Raw genomic sequence first — 21,724 nt, 5'->3', positions numbered from 1 at the left:
TAGTATGATGCTCAGCACTCAGGAAACGCTCCCGGAGCCGAGGTTATTATTACCGGCTGTTCGCACCTCGCCGGGTCCCCTCACCTACCCCAGGCGAAGGCGCCCACTGCTCTCTTCCAAGGGACAGGCGACTAACCTATTAGGGCGCGCCCTGCCTAGATAGACGTATTTGCTTGCTTGGGGAGGGGTTTGGAGTGAAGCAGGGAGGAGAAGGAGATGGTGAGGGCAAAGAAAGGGAAGAAGCGGAGGGGCAGGAGGCGAGCGAGGCGGGGCCGGGGAGGAGCTGGGCTGGGCTCCCGGGGCCTGGCGCAGCGCGCACCCGGAGCTGGCGGCGGCGGGGGAGGGGGCGGCGAGCGGCGGCCAATGGCGCGCGGCGCTGTAGCGAGGGCGGTGCAGGAACACCGGCCGCTGACAGCCAAACTCGCCAACTCCGCCCTCGTCCCCGCGGGATCCCGGAGCCTGAGCCGGCCTGGGGCCGAGGCCGCCCGAGCCGCGAGGCGAGCGAACATGGCAGCAGAATGAGGAGGCTGGCGCCGGGTCGTGGCCGCCGCTGCCGCGCTGCAGCTCGGGATCCCAGTCCGGCGCGCTCCGAGCCGAATCCTTAGCCGGCCTCCTAGCGGCCACGGGATTATTTCATTCCCAACGGAGGGCGAGGGAGAAAGGAGACTCCCCAGCGGAGCGGTTCTGTGCTCTGGCAGGGTGTAGACGTTTGTGTGCGCGATTCGCCGGCTGCGCAAACGACGCGGGAGAGAGCCGGTCCCGGGCTGCGGCGGCGCGGCCGCGGGGATGAGCCGGCCATGGAGCGGCCTTGGCGGGGCGCACGCAGCGGACTGGCGCTGGCGCGGGAGCGCAGCCTGAGCCGGGGCTCCAGGGGGCTTCGAAGCCTCCGGCGGCGCCCTGGGGGGGTCCCTGCCGCCGACTCCGGGAAGGACGCGAGTCCCGCGTGGCGGACACTGCCGCAGTCACCGTTCTGAGGCGCCCCGAGCTTGCTCCGCCTGCAGCTCAGTGCGCTCTGGGCACCCGGGCGCCTTGCCCGGTGCACGGCGGCTGGCGCACCGCGGCTAGATTGGCTGCAGGAGCCCGGTGCAGGACTGGCTAGAGGTGGGTGTGTGCGCGTGTTGGACTGGAGATCCGAGTAGAAGCAGAACCAGGCGGCTCTGAGCAGCCATGCTTCCCGGGGTGGGCGTGTTCGGCACCAGCCTCACGGCCCGTGTCATCATCCCGCTGCTAAAAGACGAGGGCTTCGCGGTGAAGGCGCTGTGGGGCCGCACGCAGGAAGAAGCAGAGGAGCTGGCCAAGGAGATGAGTGTCCCCTTCTACACTAGCCGCATTGATGAGGTGCTGCTGCATCAGGACGTGGACTTAGTGTGCATTAACCTGCCGCCGCCCCTCACCAGACAGATCGCTGTCAAAACCCTAGGTGAGCGACCCCTACCCCACATCCTCGGTCCCACCCCCGCCCTTCAACCTTCTCTGGGTTCCTTCCCCGCTGCCTTTCCCTCTCCGCATCCCAGAAGTTTACCCTGCATCTACGCTGTTCCGGGGATCTGAGATCCCAGATCCGACTCAGAGCTCCCTCCTTCCTCGTCCCCGGCCTTCCCCACCTTTGCGCTTCCCTCCTGCCTCCTGGCACCACTTGGACGCGCTTCCCCACGTGTTTTGGCTTGCAGGCTGGAGAAGGCGTGTGCTCCGGGGATCCGAACTAGGAAGATCAGATGCCAATAACAGGGGATGGGGTGCTCCGCAAGAAAAGGAAAGTTAGTCCTCAGGTGTGTGTGTAGTGTCCAAGTGTGTGTGTGTGTGGAGGGGGGGGAGGGTTGTGTGCGCGCGCGCCTGGGAGAGGCGGGTGCGCGCCCAGAAACGCCTGAATAAAGGGCCGCACACGTGTCTCGGGTTTTCTTGGGTGCGATAGAGGACCTGCCCTTCAGCAGCTGTGGCGCCCTGCTAGGGTCGTTTGTTTCTTTCTGCTGTGAGTTAGTTTAGCGTGAGATTGAAGATGTGACCATCGGCAGGAATTATTTCGTCTGCGCTGGAGGCAAGGATGGTGGGAGTTGTCGGATGGGGGTGATGATGTATTAGAATGTTTTCGGAGGCGTCATAGGTTAGTAAAGACTGATTTGGTAAAACCAGGGGGTTTTAACTTTTGACAGCAGCCTCCCGGGAAATGTCTTCTGCCCCAGTTTGGAGTAATAGATTTTAAATTTTTAAGAGGATGGGCGCAGTAGCTCCAGAGGCATGGATGCTTTGCATCAGAAAAGGCCCTCCCTAATCGCCTTCAGGAATAGTTTCTGAAGGCACAGTGTTGACCCTCGGGGTGGAGATGAGTTCAGGGTGCCTCACCATCTGGTCCATGCGCCCCTCAACTCCCAGGCAGTCTGAACAATCTCTGAGGACAGAGTAGCAGCCTCTCAGCCTATGCTCAGGGGAAAGAGAAGGGCATGTTTTGTTCATCATCAGTTCTTACACATAACCTAAAACAATCCCAGGAAGCTTGCTTGATCTTACAATTCCAAGAAAATTAGCAGCTCATCTTTGAAAGCTGAAGTTTCTATTGGTGAGCAAAAACACAAAGCTTATAAAAAGAACAAAGCTTATAACCAGATGAAGCGAATAGTAGAACAGATTAGAAGGGAGGAGCTGCGAAGGAACAGAGACAACATCCAGAAACAAACCGGAAGTTATGTAGTCTTGGAAAGACTGTTTTATTTTTTTAAAATAGGTATGGATTCAGGGTAGGTGAAATATACGTGTGTGTTAATTCCGTCTTCGAAGAGCTATGAACAGAATATAAAACTCTCCCTAGAAAGGCATTTTTATCAGGCCGTTTGGCTATTGACTCAGATGCAACATCTAATAGAATACCTAAGTAGGCTGCCCACATTGTCAGTTTTGTCAGTTAATTTTATTAAGTGTCTGCCCTTTGTGGCCTGTTTCTTTGGCCTTGAACTGAATGCCATTGAGTCTGGCTAATATTTATTTTCTGTTTAATGGAACATTGTATGTTGGGTAGATAACTCCCTTGTTTACACTGGCTCTTTGCATATCAAATATTTTATAACCATCTTATGGTATAATTCTATTAGTGCAATTTGTACAAAACTGGTCCCTCATGAGCCCTGCGTATACTGGAGAGCTTAGGACTGGTCATATCTGAAAGACTATGTTGTAACATCGTTTCTCCACCATAAAGATGGCGGTTCCTGTCCTGGGTTCAGACCCACAGAGCAACCCTAGAGCAGGAGGGTGGCAATTTGGGGAACAAGGATGACCTTGTTTTCTGGCTGTCTCTGGGACCTTGGCCATGAAAGTGTCTGGGGGCTCTGGTTTCAAGAGATGTGACACAAATTAGACATTTCTGGATACTTCTTCTGTTCTTATTTTTCAAATATCCCTGTGACTTTAATTAATAAGACATGTCTGTTACCTCTTCAAAACCAACGATAAGAGGCATAATAGACCTAGTTTAATAATGATGATGACAGAATAGAGTTTTGTTCATGTTTTTAGGGTAAGTTTTGAGCTTCTTTCTTCTTTCTTTTTTTAACTCCTTCTTTTGCAGGGTGCCCCTGCGAGTGCACAGTGGGGTGGTCGTCTTGGTTTGCTTTACAGTCACTGTTGAAGGTTCAACACATACAACATAGGAAGTGAAAAACCCCAAACAGTCATCAGGCTGATCTGGCTGTTGGGAGTGTATAGATACGAGTGTTTGCCTGGAATTGAAACTAGCTACTCTGATTCGTCCTGGTAAATTGTCCTTTTAGCAAAGGCCTGGGCTTTGAATTACTTCCCAGTGAGGGTGACAGGTCTGTGGCCCTCGATCCACACTCATAACTGGTCACAGGCCTGTCAAAGTAAGGGGCTGGTCTAGGGACCACAGTGAAATGAAACTTCAGATCAATTGAATCACACACATCCTCCTTTGATTTTTAAAAATTTCCTCAAAATCCCTACCTTAGTGAATGAGGCATTCCTCTGTTGTAGAGACATTTCTACCAAGTGTACTTTCTGCACTGTCCAAGGCTGCCTCTTATTAAGTACATACTGTGTGCCAGGCAGCATGGTAAGTGCTGTGTATAAAGCATTTCATTTCATGACTAAAATAATCCTCTAAGATAGATATTAGCTCCATTTCACAAATGAAGCAACTGAGATTCGGAGACCTGAGTCACATTGCTCCTGGACCTACGGCTAGAGATTTGAACCCAGCACTCTACCTCCCCCAGAGTCATTTCTTCCTCTTCCATCAGCTGTACCTGTTCCTCTGCCATAGATCATGGCAGCCCAGGTCAGACTGTTGGAGTCGTCCTTTATTCCTTTTTCATCCCAGCCCTGGAATCGGTTCCCAAACCTGGTTGATGCCATCTGAAACTCTCTGTATCTGTTCCCCATAGAAGTCAGGTCCTTACGTAGTTTCTGAATTAGGTTCCAGTCCACCCCACCCAACCCTGCCTCTAGCCACTATCCACACTGCTGCCAGGTATGGAGTACCTGGCAGTGCTAGAGACCTGGTCATGTCATTGTTTCCCCTTTCAGGAAAAGCCCCAGCTGATTGGCATGACATGCCCAGCCTCACATCCTAAAGAAGTGAGCCCAGCCTCACGTCCTGGTGGCCATTCCCGAAGCCAAGAGCTTCAGCGAGCCCACGCTGCTGGGGTTTCCTTGAATGGGCCCTGTGGGCACGCATGTCCAGGTCTCTGTCAGGAAAGCCCTTGCCCCTTGAGGTCTCCTTCCATGTTCGCCCTTCAATACTCAGCCCAAGTGTTACCGCTTCCTCTCCCTCAAACCCCCCACCCTACATACCCTTCTGTTGTCTCAGCACTGTGTGCCCCCATCTTGCCTAGCACCTATTTTAAGGCATTCATTTAACATTTAAATTTTATTTAGTTATTTTGAATTGGCTATATATTCATGTAGTACAAATTTCAAATGCTATAAAAGTACACAGTGAAGACCGAATGTCCCCCAGTCCCTGTCTTTGGACAGGAGGCAATCATTATTACCAGTTGTTTATGTCTCCCATTCAAGGCCATATATATATGTATATATAACATATAATATATATACATATTTTACATATACACAAATATGTGAAACTCTGTGAAAGTATTAAAAATAATATGTATTTTTCAAGGTATATCCTGGCAAGTATATGTATGGGAATTTAATTTAATTTAATATAATTTTATTTTATTTTTTGAGACGGAGCCTTGCTCTGTTGCCCAGGCTGGAGTGCAGTGGCACGATCTTAGCTCACTGCAACCTCCACCTCCTGGGTTCAAGTGATTCTCCTGCTTCAGCCTCCCGAGTAGCCGGGGTTACAGGTGTGTGCTACCACAGCCAGCTGATTTTTGTATTTTTTAGTAGAGACGGAGTTTCGCTATGTTGGCCAGGCTGGTCTCAAACTCTTGACCTCAGGTGATCTGCCCGCCTTGGCCTCCCAAAGTGCTGGGATTACAGGTGTGAGCCACTACGCCTGGCCTGTGTGGGAATTTTAAAAACCTTTTACGCAGTTGGTAGCATGCCATTCATTCTTATGGACCTTGCTTTTGTCATGCAACAATATCAGCTTGAAATTTTATGTATGTTAAAATTTAAATATTTAAAAATATATTAAATTATTACATAAATTTAATATAATATAATCAATGTTAAGCAATATAAATATTAATATAAATTAATTATATTTAATCAGTTAATATGCATTATTAAATTTATGTATATTATTTTATATATACATATACAGCATATGCATATACAGATTTGCATATATACATATATTAACATATTTATAGATATACATGTATGCACATTTTTATATATATTATGATATATAACATATATACATATATTTTACATATATTCAAGTATATGAAACTCTGAATGTGAAAGTATTATTGTTCCTATTTTTGGCTACCTAGTATTTCATTGTATGGATACATCAAAATTTATTTAAGCAGTTCCCTGTTACTCAACATTTAGGTTGTTTCCAATTTTTGCTTATACAACCATGTAATGAATAATCTTGAGCATATGTCATTTTGCACACATGCCAGCTTGTTTGTGGGATAGATGCGTAAATTGCTGGTCAGAGAGTACATGCTGATTACATTTAACAAAGATATTGCCTAATTAACTGGCACCTAAAATGACACTGTATTTTTGTCAGTTTCCTTGTTGCCTCTCCCAGCAAGCGTCTTGACGGTCAGGACGCAGACAAGGCAAAGAAGCCTCACTCACCTTTGTGTCCCCAGCAGCACGGGGCTCCAGGCCAGCACAGGCCCAAAGCCAGCCTGCCTGGGTCCACTCTTGTTTCTTAGGCAGTCTACTCTGTACAATGGGGAAAGTGAGCACATGTGCACGTGTGTGTGTGTGTGTGTGTGTGTGTGTGTGTGTAAGGTATCACTCTCCACTTTCAGTGGCTCCCACAGCACCTAGAATAACATCCAAGCTCCTTGGCATGACTTTCTTGGCCTGAAATGGCCCTGCCTTGTCCATCTCTCCCACTTCTTGGATGGCTTCACACACTCCTGGACGCTATATTCCGGCCACCTGGCCTCTTTTCTATTCCTCACATGCCAGTCCCTTTCCTGACTCTTGGCCTTTGCACCAGCTCATCCCTTTGCCCAGAAGGTTCTTGCCTCACTTTTTGGAATGGCTAGCTCATTCTCACTTTCAAGTCTCAGCTTATATGTTACTTTGGGCGAGAGACCTTTCTGGATCCTCCCCTCCCAATTACAAGGTTCTCCTCCAACCTCAGTCCTGCCTCTGTCACCTTCTTTCTCTTCCTGGTAACACTCTTCATGGTGTGTGATGATCTCTTTCATTTGCTTGGTTGTTTTCTTGTGTGCTATTTGTTTCCCCAGCTAGAATGTGAGTTATCTGAAAGTAGGACCCTCGTCTGCTTGGTTCACCAGGGTACCCTTATCTCCCTTAGACAGTGCCAGACACTTAGTCACCTAGTAGACACACTATAAATATTTATTGAATGACAAATGAATGCATTTTCATTGAATACACGTATGCCTGGGGGAAGGCAAAAGGTTCTAAACAGAATGTGTCAGTTAACACATAGTATTCTTATCCTCCTGTATGCAGTAGCCAAGTGCCTCTCAAACTTTCATGTGTGGTTGCATCACCTGGGGATCTTATCAAAAAACAGATTCCAGGTCAGGCACAGTGGCTTACACCTATAATCCCAGCACTTCGGGAGATGGAGGCAGGAGGATTGCTTGAGCCCAGGACTTCCAGATCAGCCTGGGCAACATAGTGAGATCCTGTCTCTAGCCAGGCATGATGGGGCATGCCTGTAGTCCTAGCTACTTGGGAGACTGAGGTGGGAGGATCACCTGAGGCCTGGAGGTCAAGGCCGAGATCATACGACTACACTCTAGTCTGGGTGACAGAGTGAGACCCTGTCTCAAAATAAAATAAAAAACAGATTCCTGGGTGGGACCTGAGGTTCAGAATTTCTATCCAGCCCTCAGGCAGTGTAGATGCTGGAACAGTCAGACACTAGAGATGAGATAGCTCTCTGCCTTTGGGAACAGAAGACATACCCTCCTGTGAGTAATTAACCTGGCAGGGGAACCGTGCTAAAATACCTGTTGCCTTGTGTGGAATGTGATGACGTCTGTTTTCATGATCTCTGTATTTGGAGACAGCAGTGCAGACTCTCTTGGTGAAGTTTCTCCATGGGAGTGCAAGGCTCTTTTGGGGTGGTGAGTAAGGCCACAGGGTTTCCTTGAGCTTTGATCTTGTTGCACATTGATCTTGTCCCAACTTGTTTGGCGTCATGAGCTGAGGACCTGGAGCAATTGGCCCTTTTCTGTCCTTCTTCGTGGTGTCAGCAGTTGCTTCATGTTGAAGAGGGCTGCCAGGAGCAGAGGTGAGGGAGCGAGGAGGAAATGGGGTTGAGAGAGGACTTTGCTGGCCAGCATCGCCATGCCAGCAGAAATAAGGCTGCAGATAATGCTCACGATGCACTTGGACTTGACAGCAGCCATTCTGACATCCTAGCAAACCTTGCATTTCCAGTTCTTGCTTGAGGTCTCTTCTGGATATATGTGAAAAAGGTGATTGCATTTTTCTCTTTGGGTTCCTGCCCCTGAGCACTGAGTGAAATGATTTTTGGTCTATCAATTTGTTGTAGGGCCGAGGAAGCCCTTAGGCATTATGTAAATGAAAGAAATCACTCTCTTTATTGTTAGGAAAAGTCAAGCATCACCAATCTCATTTCATCTAACTGAAATTAGGTGCAGTTGAACGATTATTTTGTTGATGATATCTGGCCTTGATAATGTGCAATTCTGCAGAAGTTTCCATTGGAGGGAGAAGAAGCTAAATGAAGAAGTTGGACATTTTGATACCTTAAACTGGGGAAGAAGAAGAACAACAAAAAGTGGAAGTCAATAGCATGTTTTAAGGGTTTCACCAAGAATGAAATATACAGGCACTTAGTTATATATTTGATTCAGGGCAATCATAGCCCAGTAAAGAGCATCATTATCTAAGATGTTGTGCTTCATAACACTCATCAATGAAAGGAAAGGTTGACAGGTTACTACTGTTTGACTTTGGGAGTCGTAACCATCCTTCCTGAGCCTCAGTTTTCTTGCCAATAACACACAGCTAACACTATCATATAGGGTTGGTGTGATAACTAAAATGAGAGGGAAAATATAAAGACCTACCTGGTGGCTGCCCTCATCTCTCTGCATCAAGCTCAATAAACAGTAGTTTTTACTTTGCCCTAAGGCAGTTAGTTCTTTTTAAAAATTTTTAAAATTTTTAAGTGAGTAGTTCTTTAGCTCTTCCAAATGGTGCTTTTGAAGATTTTTTAAAAATATTTTTTGAAAAGATGATTCCTTCCTGTAAGACTCAGAGAATATATTTAAATTTTTTCTTTTTTTTGTAAAGGGACGGTACCTAAGCCAAGCTTCAGGTGTCATATTTGCTGCAAATCCAGTACTTGCTTCACAGCTACGTGATCACTCAAAGGTACTGATGGGGTTACCAAGAGCTCACCATGCTGCTGTGAAGACTTACTATCCCTTGCAGTGGGGGTGCTTAGTGGGGGTCCCACATGACGCAGGAACAGGGCTGCAGCAGGGCTTTGGTGGATACCTGGAAACCAGAAACCCTCTGAATTTTATTCTGCTTCTCTCTGTGTGTCTGCTTCCTCATTCACCCCGCTCTACACCAGCCTCCTCTGCTTCACAGGCTCATGTGCTGGGTGAAAAATTATCCACACGCAGCTCCTAAATATGAACATGACAGGTTCAGCCACCTGAAAGGTGCAGCCCTGCCCCCGCGCCCAGCTCTCTCTGTTTGTACCAGATGCTTTCTCCCTGCTCAGTCTTTCCTGTGGTTACCCACAGTGTGGGGGATACATCACCAAATGCTGCCGAGACCACCCTGCTGGAGGGGTGGAGGGATTGTTAAGAGCAGTCATTCTGATCTGGGCTGCACTGTCCAAAAAAAGTGCTGATTCTAAGAATATAGACGTGGAAGTTATTACAAATATAGACATTTTGGCCAGGCCTGGTGGCTCATGCCTGTAATCCCAGCACTTTGGGGGGCCGAGGTGGGTGGATCACCTGAGGTCAGGAGTTCGATACCAGCCTGGCCAACATGGTGAAATCCTGTCTCTACTAAAAATACAAAAATTAGCTGGGAGTGGTGTTGTGCACCTGTAATCCCAGCTACTCAGGAGGCTGAGACAGGAGAATCACTTGAACCCAGGAGGTGGAGGTTGCAGTGAGCCGAGATTGCACCATTGCACTCCAGCCTGGGCAACAAGAATGAAAAAAACTCCGTCTCAAAACAAAAACAACAAACCAAATATAGACATTTCTTGATTGTGTAGGTAGGTTTTTTTTGTTTCTTTGTTTTTTTTTTTTTTTTTTTTTTGAGATAGATTCTCACTCTGTTGCCCAGGCTGGAGTGCAGTGGCACGATCTCAGCTCACTACAACCTCCACCTCCCAGGTTCCAGCAATTCTTGTGCCTCAGTCTCCCAAGTAGCTGGGATTACAGGCATTTGCCACCACGCCTGGCTAATTTTTGTACTTTTGATAGAGATGGGGTCACCATGTTGGCCAGGCTGGTCTCAAACTCCTGGCCTCAAGTGAACCACCCGCCTCGGCCTCCCAAATTGTTGGGGTTACAGGCATGAGCCACCACGCCTGGCCTGATTGTGTTGGTTCTTTATCCACTTTGTGAAATACACATTTGGCATTTCACTGCGTTGATAATAACCATAGCAAAACAGTGAAAGAAATAATAGAGGTGATAATCTATTAATGCCAACCTTGTTATTATTATTAAATTATTATTAAATTTAAGACATATATATTTTGAAGAGTGTGATGGGAAAGTAGATAAACATGACCAACTGCATGGAGTTCTGTGGTCTTGGTAGGTTTGCAGACCTTTACCAAGAGCCTCCTGGGTAATGTGTGCAGCAGGTCACAGGAGTGCCACGAGACTTAGTCCCTTTCTGCTCAAGTATTGTCTTAGGAGCTTGAAGGAGCCAGGAGTCAGGAAAAGATTGAGGGAGAAGGATTTCTGCCTCCAGACTGCCTTTGTACTGGAAACTGCAACATCGACTCTTCCCTGGGTCTTCAGCCTGCCTGTCTGCCTGCCCGCCCTGCACATTTTAGACTTGCCAACCCCACAGTTGTGTAAGCCAATTCCTTAAAACAAATCTCTCATCTATATACACATGCACACACACACCCTATTGGTTCTGTTTCTCTGGAGAACCCTGACTAATACAGATTTTGCCCGGATCAAGGCCACCTGGCTAGGCAAGCTGAGCAAGGAGACACCTGGAAGACGCGTCAGTGGAGAAACAGCTCTGGTTAGTTCTGCTGGTGGGTGTGGGCCCTCTAGGAGAGCAGCAGACCTCTGAGCACTTGTCCTCAAAGCAGGAGACCTGGAAAGCCAGCGTTCTTTTGGGTTCAGACTTGAGCTAAGGAGAATGTTGGGAAAGAGGCTGTCACACTCACCACTGAGAGCCGCAGTGACACTTCACCCTGACCAATTCTATACCCGTCTATAGGTCTTTGACTTCTAGGGTTTGGGCAAGTGTGGGATGCCTTGGGGTTTAGACTTTCCTTGAGAATTGTTGATATCCTACTGTGGAGAATTAAAAAATGCAGGAAAAATAACTTTACATTAAAATGTTATGATTTAAAAAAATTTCGCAATCTCTAATTTTAATAGCCCTTAGAGTATTAAGATGCTTCTTTGATTAATGTCCTTAAACTGAAACTACAAATTTCTCCAAAAAAAATCTCTTTTTTTTTGAGACGGAGTCTCGCTCTGTCGCCCAGGTTGGAGTGCAGTGGCGCAATCTTGGCTCACTGCAAGCTCCGCCTCCTGGGTTCATGCCATCCTCCTGCCTCAGCCTCCCGAGTAGCTGGGACTACAGGCGCCCGCCACCAAGCCTGGCTAATTTTTTTGTATTTGTTGTAGAGACGGGGTTTCACTGTGTTAGCCAGGATGGTCTCGATCTCCTGACCTCATGATCCGCCCGCCTCGGCCTCCCAAAGTGCTGGGATTACAGGCGTGAGCCACCGCACCCGGCCAAAATTTTAAAGCTCCAATTAAGTTGGTTTGTAATTTTAACGCTACTTTTAAAAAAAATAGCTTTATTGAACTATATATATACCATAAAATTCTTCATTCTTTTTATTTCACAATATTCACCCATTGTGATTCCATTATTTTTAGTAAATTTATATATTTAGAACATTTTCAACACACTAAAACATTTCCTCATGCCAATTTGCAGTCAATCCTCACTCCCACTTCTGGCTCCAGGTAACTACTAATCTACTTTCTGTCTCTATAGTTTGCCTTTCCTAGAACTTTCCTATAAATGGAATCGTGAAGTACATAATCATTTGTGCTTGAGTTCTTTCACTTAGCATAATGTTTTTCATGTTCAGCCATGTTGTTGCACGGATCAGAAGTTCATTTATCTTTATTGCTGGGTGATACTCCATTGTGTGGATATACCGAATTTTGTTTATCCATTCACCGTCTGATGGATGTTTGTATTGTTTCCAGTGTTTAGTGATTGTGAATAATGCTGCTGTGAACATTTGCGTATAAGTCTTTTGTGGAGCCATGTTTTCGTTTCTTTGGTTAAATACCTAGGACTGAAATTGCTCAGTTGTATAGTGTGGATATACTTAACCTTTTAAGAAACTACCAAACTGTTTGCCAGAGCAGTGGCATCACGTTACATTCCCACTAGCAACATAGGGGAGTTCTAATTTTCTGATATCATCACCAACTCTTGGTATTGTCAGTCTTTTTTTTGAGACAGTCTCACTCCATTGCCCAGGCTGGAATGCAGTGGCATGATCTCAGGTCCCTGCAACCTCCGTCTCCTGGGTTCAAGTGATTCTCCTGCCTCAGCCTCCCAAGTAGCTGGGATTACAGGTGTGCACCACCATGCCTGGCTAATTTTTGTATTATTATTATTATTATTATTATTATTTTGAGATGGAGTCTTGCACTGTCACCCAGGCTAGAGTGCAATGGCATGATCTCGGCTTACTGCAGTCTCTGCCTCCAGGGTTCAAGCAATTCTCCTGCCTCAGCCTCCCGAGTAGCTCAGATTACAGGTGCCCACCACCACACCCAGCTGATTTTTTTTTTTTTTTTTTTTGTATTTTTAGTAGAGACGGGGTTTCACCATGTTGGTCAGGCTGATCTCGAACTCCTGACCTCATGATCTGCCCGCCTTGGCCTCCCAAAGTGCTGGGATTACAGGCGTGAGCCACTGCACCCAGCCTAATTTTTGTATTTTTAGTAGAGATGGGGTTTCGCCATGTTGGCCAGGGTGGTCTCGAACTCCTGATCTAAAGTGATCCGCCCACCTCAGCCTCCCAAAGTGCTGGGATTACAAGCGTGAGCCACCGTGCCCAGCCTTGTCAGTCTTTTTGATCATAGCCATTATAGCTGGTATGTAGAAGTGTCTTGTTAGGACTTTGATTTGCATTTTGTTAATAATAATTAATGATGTTGAACAGCTTTTCATGTGTTTATTAGAAAGTCACATTTTTCTTTCATAAAATGACTATTCAAATCTCATACCCATTTTTAAATTGGGTTGTTTGTCATTTATTGATTTGTAAGCATTGGTTTTGTGATTTTCTTATTTTGTTGAGGTAGCAGACTTCACTTGGGGGAAGGGGTAGAGTTTTTGTTTTTGTTTTTCGTGTACTTCCTCTTATTTTTGATTTTGGAACTAGTACAGCGGAACGAATTCTCCAACCCAAGTAAAATTAGTTTTGCCAAGTATTCATTGAAATCGTTCATAGAGTAGAAGAGCAAGACTACCAGGTGAAGGGTGCTCATGTTTGGGGCTCTGGCGTTGCCATGGGCTGTGAGAATGCACTGAACCCTCTGCCAGGGGGCGTTTCCAACTTGAAGATTGTCTTCCAGTAGGGTTTTCTAACCACCTGTTCTGCCCAGTGTCTGGAGGGTGTTTCTTTTTTTCCATTTATTTTTAGTTAGTAAATGCCTTTTGAATCCCTCTAGCACTATGTTAGCTGTGGTGAGAAATGCCCTATAAAGTAAGACATGGTCTTTGTCCTTGAAAGAAGAGCCCATAGGCAAACATGGAGCAATGCAATGAGATACATGACTAAGTGCAGAGTGAATGGTTATACTGCAATGCCAGGAAGAGCTTGCTTGAGGCAGTTGAGTAATCCCTAAAAAATCATTATTGGATTAAGAGTCGATCACCGGGGTGAGCTTCCCAGTGCCAGTCTACAAAAGGCACTAAGGCAAAGGGGAAAAAAAGGCATTCTTATTTTTATTTTATTTTATTTTATTTTTTCCCGAGATGGAATTTTGCTCTTGTTGCCCAGGCTGGAGTGCAGTGGCATGATCCCAGCTCACCGCAACCTCTGCCTCCCAGGTTCAAGCGATTCTCCAGCCTCAGCCTCCCCAGTAGCTGGAATTACAGGCATGCACCACTACAGCCAGCTAATTTTGTATTTTTAGTAGAGACGGGATTTCTCCATGTTGGTCAGGCTGATCTCGAACTCCTGACCTCAGGCGATCCACCCACCTCGCCCTCCCAAAGTACTGGGATTACAGGCTTGAGCCACTGCACCTGGCCGCAAAAATGTTTTAACAGGATCCCCCTCATAAAATGTGTTGTGTGTTTGAATGAGACACTCGCAGCACAAGGGGCCTGGAAGGGGCTTCCTCTAAGAGCTGGTGAATTATTGCTTCCAGTTTACTGCTGCACATTTGTTTTGTTGAGTGGGGAAGATGAGCTTGACATCAGAGATAAAATGAGTGGGGCCAGTGAGTGGGGCCCCACTTGTCCCGGGCACCCTTCCCCTCTTTGGTGGGTTGCTGAGAAGGTGGCACCGCAGAGAGTGGATGCTGCCTGAAAGCTGAGGAAAGGGGCATTCCTGAGAGCTGGAAGGGTCCCAGAAAACCTCTTGGAAAAGGTGGGTTGGTCTTCAACTGGGCCCAGAAGAGGGAGTAGGATTTAAATAATTGAAAGGAAGACATGGGAGGCTCTATGATGTAAAGTCCTCCTCAAGAAACCACTGGTTCTGCGAGATAAACTGTGTGGCTTGCAGTTGACCTCCTAGGGCAAAGTTAGAGTGGTTTAAGAATGTCTGAAATTCTACAAATACTTTTCTTCATCAGCAGTAAGTGTCACTTGCATCTTTCTCTCCCTTCATATCTCAAATGGTGACAGCCACAAATGACAGAGCTCTGGGGTCAGTCAAGGCAAACAGCTTGCTGAAGTGTTGGAAAGGACCCTGTTGAGAGGAGCCCAAATGGCCGCCTTGGAGGGCGTGGGAAGAACTGCAAAAGTTGATTCAGCTCGTAATGCTGTCAAGACAGCTCTGTGTCTGATGGAGTCAGGGGCATGCTATGGTAAACAGAGTCAGCTGTTGAGAGGATGCCTTGAAGGGTGCCCTGCGCCTGGTTTGGTGCTTACATCTGATGGTGGTGGGAGCGCATGTTCTCTTGTTATACAGTTGAGACCTGATGGTGCAAGGGTCAGGGCTGGCTGCAGCTATAATTTACTAGATGAGCAAGGATGCAATAATCTCTTTGGAAAAGGACATTTGCATATGACATGTGGACATGCCTCTCCCATCTTTCATGGTGGGTGGGGCTACAAACTCTAGATTTAGGTCACTGGTGTTTCAAATCCCTTTCTCACCACCCTTTCTCCTCCTTTCTCACCTCCCTTTCTCCTCCCTTTCTCACCTCTCAGCATTCAGAAGTGAGAGCTCATGGAAATGATGATTGTGACGCGCTCTCAGTGTAGTCTGCCATCTTGGGATGGTTTGAGGAAGAGGCCACAGTGGTGGAATGAATAGTTGACTCTTGACTTGGGATCCAGAAATCAGACAACAGAGCCTTGCAAAGTTACTACTCTGGCTAGGCTTTTAAAAGATCCCTAGATTTGACAAAAATTGTCTATCTTCATTTTTTCTATTTCAAAAGGAAAAGTTCCTTGGCTAATTTGATGTCATTCTGGTGAAAGTAAAGTGATGCTCCTGAAGGCTTTTTTTGGTCAATGGAAAAGGCAGTTTGAAGAAGCTGTCCCATCAGACTTCAGAAAGCTGGAGGCACTGCAGAAATGGGTGTGTGGGCACTGCCCGGGGTTGAGTCCTTGGCTGGCCATGTGCTATGTGGGTGTGGGCTCCTCACTTAACTCTTTGAAGCCCCAATTTCCTTATCTGTACAATGGGGATAATAAAAGTACCCATCTCAGAAGGTTGTTGACCTAAACAGGGCTTTGTTTAAAATGAGGACTCAATAAATATGAGAATCCTGCTTAATCAGAACTTATTATGGTGAACTACTGTCCATTTATGATTTTCCTTGAACAGAGATTTATTGAGTGCCAGCTACATACCAGACGCTCTCTGGGTCTGTGCTATGCAGTACGGTAGCCATTAGCCACATGTGGCTGCTTAAATTTACATAAAACTAAATAAAATGAAAAATGCAGTTTTGATGTGGTTTGGCTGTGTCCCTGCTAAAATCTCAACTTGAATTGTATCTCCCAGCATTCCCATGTGTTGTGGGAGGGACCCAGGGGAGTTAACTGAATCATGGGGGCTGGTCTTTCCTGTGCTATTCTGGTGATAGTGAATAAGTCTCACGAGATCTGATGGGTTTATCAGGGGTTTCCACTTTTCTGTCTTCCTCATTTTCTCTTGCCGCCACCATGTAAGAAGTGCTTTTTACCTCCTGCCATGATTCTGAGGCCTCCCTAGCCACATGGAACTGTAAGTCCAATTAAACGTCTTTTTCTTCCCACTCTTGGGTATGTCTTTATCAGCAGCTTGAAAACAGACTAATACAATTTCCTCAGTTGTCCTAGGCGCATTTCAAGCACTCAAAGGCCACATGTGGCTGGCTGGTAGCTACCATATTGGACCATGCAACATAGAACATTTCCATCATTGCAGAAAGTTCTACTGGACAGCATTAATGGATATAGCAATGGGCTAATCACTCACTTATGTGAGATCCAAACATGGATTTTCGAGCAACCCCAACTTGTGGGTATGTTTCATTTTCTCCTGGGAATGTGTTGATAGTCTCCACACTGGGCTATGGGTGTCTCAAAACTAATTAGTAGAGGTTTAACAAGGTCTGGGTTCTGCTTTCTGGATTTATTAGTAAGGACTCTATTATTAATGAGAAGAAGATGTGCCGTGGGAAGTTTCCTAAATTCTTTATTAGACGTAGGGACTGAGCAACGAGATAAATGACAGTGCCCCTCCCTGCTCCAGCCGCCTTCCCTCAGGTTTATTACAGGACTTTAGGTAGCAGATGGCACGGACCTGGGTAGGGTGATGCCAGGGCAGGAATTCTGCTTTTGCTCACAGGTAGCATCTTCCTTAACCCTCTCAGCCATCCTCTAGGGGAGGTAAGAAAGACGTTTTCCCTCCTCAAAGCACTAAGAAGCAAAAGGTCTTAGTAGATGGCTCAGGAAGGTGGTGAGGGGAAGGAAGTATATTCCAGGCCTCTTTGTCCTGCAAGAACCTTCGAGAACACCCGGAAGCTAGCTCCTGAGGACCTGGGCCAGGGGGAGGAATTTTGACTTCAGAGTAAGGTGCTTTCTGCTCTACTGCCAGCATGCTGTGCAGTTCCATGGGCAATGGGGTTTCCGACTTTATTCCTCCTCTCTCCACTCCCTCGTCCTTTCCTTCAGCCGAGGGAAGAGGCTACATAAATACTAAAGCATGAAACCTCAACTAATACGTTCTTACTGTTTTGCTAATTATTATGGCCTTTTTTTTTCTTTCGAGTCCCATTAACGTTGTGAAAGCCACATCCATCTGTGTGAGCAATCTTTAGGGAACTGGGGCTGCTAAGTTCCAGCTTGTGGGGGGTTGGAGGGAGAGGTGAGTGTGCATTTGTGAGAGTGTGAGTGCACACACACTACAGTGTGCTGCCCACTGAATGTCTCTTGACTGTAGTCAAGGGCAAAGTAATGATTTTAGAGTACTTGTTATTTAAATGTGTCCCTGGCAGGCTCTTCTTATCTCCCACATGAATATGAATAATCAAAAGTGGGTGGTGGAAAATGAGATGTGTTCCTCTTCTCTGTCTCTTCTCCCTTTCCAGCAGAACCGGGACATCAGAGGAAGAAAATCAGCAGGCAGAAAAATATTGGGGAAAAAAAATGCCACGTGGTTCTGTTCAGCTGAGCTTCTGCTCCCTCCAGCATCCCCACGTGGGACATTTGTTTACCCCCCACGATGCTGCTGTTGGAGAGTCCCAGGGGACAGGTTTCAAGCCCTTGGGGATGCAGCCTGTCTAACTTAATATGCACAGCCGTTCACATCCAGGGCACAGAGGCAGCCTGGCTTTCCCTGGAGGCCCACGGGAACCACAATGCTGCATTTGTCTGTGGAACTGAGATTTAGCTGCACATTCTTGCCTGAATGCAGCAGGCCTCCAGCCACAGCCTGCTGGCATGGGGGATTCCAGGAGGGATGTGCTTCATGAGCCGGCATTTGCTCTTCTTTCCAGTCTCCAGACCCAGCCAAGATTATAGATAGATGTGCTCGTTGCACACAGGTGCTGGGGAAGCCAGTGGGACATCACTGGTTACATTCACCAACAGGATTTTCCAACTTCAGTATTTATTGCTTTTTCAAACAAATTCAACATCTGTATTCCTCACCCATTTACTGAGTGGCTACAATGTGTAAGGCAATATTCTCAGTCATGGGGAGTTAGAAAAGGTCAAAGGCATATCAAATATGGCATGTACTCTGAGAGAACTCATAATCTATCCAGAACCTACTCATCACATGTGGAAAGAGAAGGGAAACTAACATTCTATGGAGTACTTACTATGTGCCAGATCTGGAGTGAGGCATAGTACAAGTGTTACTCATTTACATCTCATGGCCAACCTCCAACATGGACATTTAGCATCTCCATCTTACAAGTGAGAAATTTCACTGTAGAGAAGTTAAATATCACATGTCACTGATTCTGTGACATGTATTATTTTCACATTTGAACATCTGAAATATAGATATGTCTAAAAGGGCTTTTCTTTCTTGGTAGTAAGATAACTGTTGGTCTTTGCAGTAGTGTCTTAGATTCTGTGAAATATGGTATTTTGGCAAGTGTACATGGCTAAGAACAAGTGGAATCAGAATTCAACTTAAGTTTGCCTGACTCCAAAGCTTATGTGTTTTCCAGTATAATGTGCTGCAGTATCAATGGTCTGTATGAACAAAGGCCATATCATTTTTATTGACAAAGTATAAAAAGGGGGAAATGGTGACTGAACTGGAACTTGCGTCATCTAATTCCATAGCTGAGGAGACAATAGCCTGGGGACTGCATGTATCCCACAGGATGTTAAAAAATTGAGAAAATGTTATTTCATGATCTTCACTTCTCTGTTGATTATAACTTATTTTTGAAGAGGCCAAAATAAATGGCAAACTCTTGTATGGATAAGATATAAAAGGCGAGTGTGATGTATTCCTCCATCTGTTCTGGCATGCTCCAGGTTGAGTGTGGTGCTGTTACCAACAGGGATTCTTTAGGGGATGTGACCAGTGGCCTCTTTACTGTTCTGGAAGGCCGTAATAGGAGACACAGGCGGACTCCCTCTCCTACATAACTGAGTTCTGGGAAGTCCCCAAGAGCAGGCCCATGTGTGTTTATTATTGTCACAATGCCCTGTGGCCAGCACTTGCAGAGAAGAAGCAAGGTCTATTGAGTTCCACAAATGACCTGGATTCAGAAAGCGGTAGCAAGGGCTCCATAGGGGAGGAAACAGCCAATCCTGCTGCTGGCTTTTGCACACCATAGGCTTGATCTGCCTGGCTCCCATATGCTTAAACACATTTGGTTCCATAATGGGCTTTGATTAAGTCATTTTCCCGAGCAGCTGATGTGAAAAGCAGAGAACTGGAAGGGGGATTGGTCAGGGGCCTTGATATCTCAGATGGGAGGCTGTGGGGAATAGTGGAAAGAGAACACCACTGGTAATCAGAACACCCAGGACAGGCTGGAAGCTCCCTCTCTCCTAACACCGAGGGGAAACCAAGTCTCAGAGGAACTGAGTGGCTTATCCGGGTTGTCACAGCTGGTCACTGACAGCTAAGTCAGGACCAAACCGAGGTCTCTGGAGAGTGTGCCTATTATCTTATGAGGTTGTTTAATCACTGGGGAACTGTGCTTTTCCAACAATGAAGAAAATGAGGCAGTTGACTTCTTGCAAGTCTCTGAAGGAAATAACCTAAAATAACAACAATGAAAACACCTACATGCACAATAGTGTTCAGTGAAGCCTTATTTATGATTACTGAAACACTAGAAACAACATAAATGTTCCACAGTAGGAGAACAGTTAGATAAATATGATAAATATAATTGATAAAATACTAAATAGCCATTATAATTATGTGTAGGAAGACTAGCAATATAGGAAATTTTCTTATGATATAAGTAAAGAAAAAGGACACAGAAGCATTTGTATATTATGATAATAGCCTTGTTTAAAATCACACACACACACACACACACACACACACCCCTAGAAAATTAAAGTCTGGTAAAGGAGCCCAAATCCTAATGATGTTTGTTATCAAATAATGGGATTATAAATTTTTTTCTTCTCTAAATTTCTTGTTTTAAAAAATGTCATAATGAAAACATGTATTTTTCAAAAGAAAGAGACAATAAGATGGGAAAAAATGATTTGGTTGGGGTGACTCTCCAGTTCTTATATTCTGTGATCCTTTGGCTCTGGACTGGCTGTTCCCAGCTGCAGGTACGTGTTTTTCATAGGGCAAAAATAAGTTTAGCCTTGTCCAAAGGAAAAAGGCAGTCTTCTAGGAGGTGGAAGTGGTTGAATCAAGGTCTAGGGACTGTCCCGTTGTTTAGGAGAGTAATTAGGAATGACTCTGAATTTGGGGAGAAACCATAGACTCTTGGCTGCAGGGTAATTTATTTGTATTTCTAACCTTGTGTGCCAAAAACCCAAACATGGCAGAAACAGCTGGAAGAGTCCTATCATTTTTCTCTGCCTCCTGAATTTGCCCCAGGGTGGGAAGTGAAGCTCTTGTTGGCTTCATTCAGCCTTCCAAAGAAAATGTGCAATTCAGCCTTCCAAAGAAAATGTACAATTGCAACATTTCCATTTTTTATTTCCCCTTTTCTTTGCAGGCAGGTTTCTTTTCAGTCAAGCCTGTGTTGGTGTAAATGGTTAGCAGTTTTAGAACCCTGGGCCTGAGAAAATTCACCACCATCTGCTTGAATCTCTTTATGGGCTGCGTGTGTGGTGGTGTGCGGCCAAAAGGGTGTTGGCCAGAGAGCCTGGACAGGCGGTTCTTGTCCTGACACCATACTAATTAGTGGTGTGACCTTGGGCAAGTGACTTCACCCTGCTAGACTTTCATTTCGTTACCTATATAATGCAGGCACCAGAGTCAATTTTTAAGAGTTCCTTTTAGCTCCCACCTTTTATGTTTATTCTAATAACTCACTTTAAAAGCTTGGTATTGACTTAGCCAAATTATTTAATTTGGTAATTTGGTAAATATTTTTATGTGCTGTTTTATTACAACTGCTGTCATATGGTTGGTTCACTTGGCTTCTGCTATAGCTTCTTGTTTTTTTTTTTTTTTTGAAATCAGTTACACAAATATACACAGCTCTCCTTTATACCAGGAAGCATTCTTCCTTTTATCTGTAAGGGAGGAGATGTATTCCAGGGCAAAGTAGCATGGCTTATTGTGGGTTAGTGGGACGGCTGCTTGCCGGTAGTATGTGTGTATGTGTACGTGTGTGTATGTGTGCATATGTGTATGTGTGTGCCCATGGGTGTGTGTACACACCTGCCCAATGTGTCGTGCCTTGTTTTTTTCCCCTCTTTAATGGCACTGCTGAGAACACATCTGCATGAATAACTGCTAATACCAACTGTCAAGCTAGCAAAGCAGTGGGGTTGGGTATAATTTTCTAGCACAAATTTATCAGCACAGTGGGTGTTTGGGGTTAGCTCCTTCTGCAGATGCTTCATGAAGCAGGTTGTGGTCCACTGCACCAAGGAAAGATGTAGTTTTGCCAAAGAAGAAGTACTGCGCCATCAGCAGCAGATCAAGGGGATATCCATCCCAAGCAACTGCAGGTCAGAAATTGTATCATGGACAGTTCACAGGAGGCCACAAGGAGGGAGG

At 45.8% G+C, this 21,724-nt stretch overlaps 1 protein-coding gene across 3 annotated transcripts in view; it reads left to right on the top strand.

Annotated features, from left to right (window-relative positions):
* Positions 1-499: 499 nt before the first annotated feature.
* Positions 500-21,724, top strand: part of GFOD1 (glucose-fructose oxidoreductase domain containing 1) — a 128,498-nt gene continuing 107,273 nt past the window's right edge. For 2 of the 3 annotated variants that reach the window (XR_004031365.1, XM_012508788.2), the window contains exon 1: positions 500-1,420. Coding sequence is in view for 1 of the 3 variants with exons in the window: in XM_012508788.2 (XP_012364242.2) it covers positions 1,168-1,420 (253 nt within the window). In the remaining 2 variants the exon portion in view is untranslated. Of the gene's footprint in view, positions 1,421-1,587; positions 1,770-21,724 lie in introns of those variants that run through there. The other variant, XM_030817314.1, reaches the window with a different exon arrangement.

The sequence above is a fragment of the Nomascus leucogenys genome, chromosome 8 (assembly GCF_006542625.1).
Source record: "Nomascus leucogenys isolate Asia chromosome 8, Asia_NLE_v1, whole genome shotgun sequence".
NCBI lineage: Eukaryota > Metazoa > Chordata > Mammalia > Primates > Hylobatidae > Nomascus > Nomascus leucogenys.
Note: the sequence above shows the minus strand (reverse complement) of the source record. Positions and strands in the feature narration are given on the sequence as shown.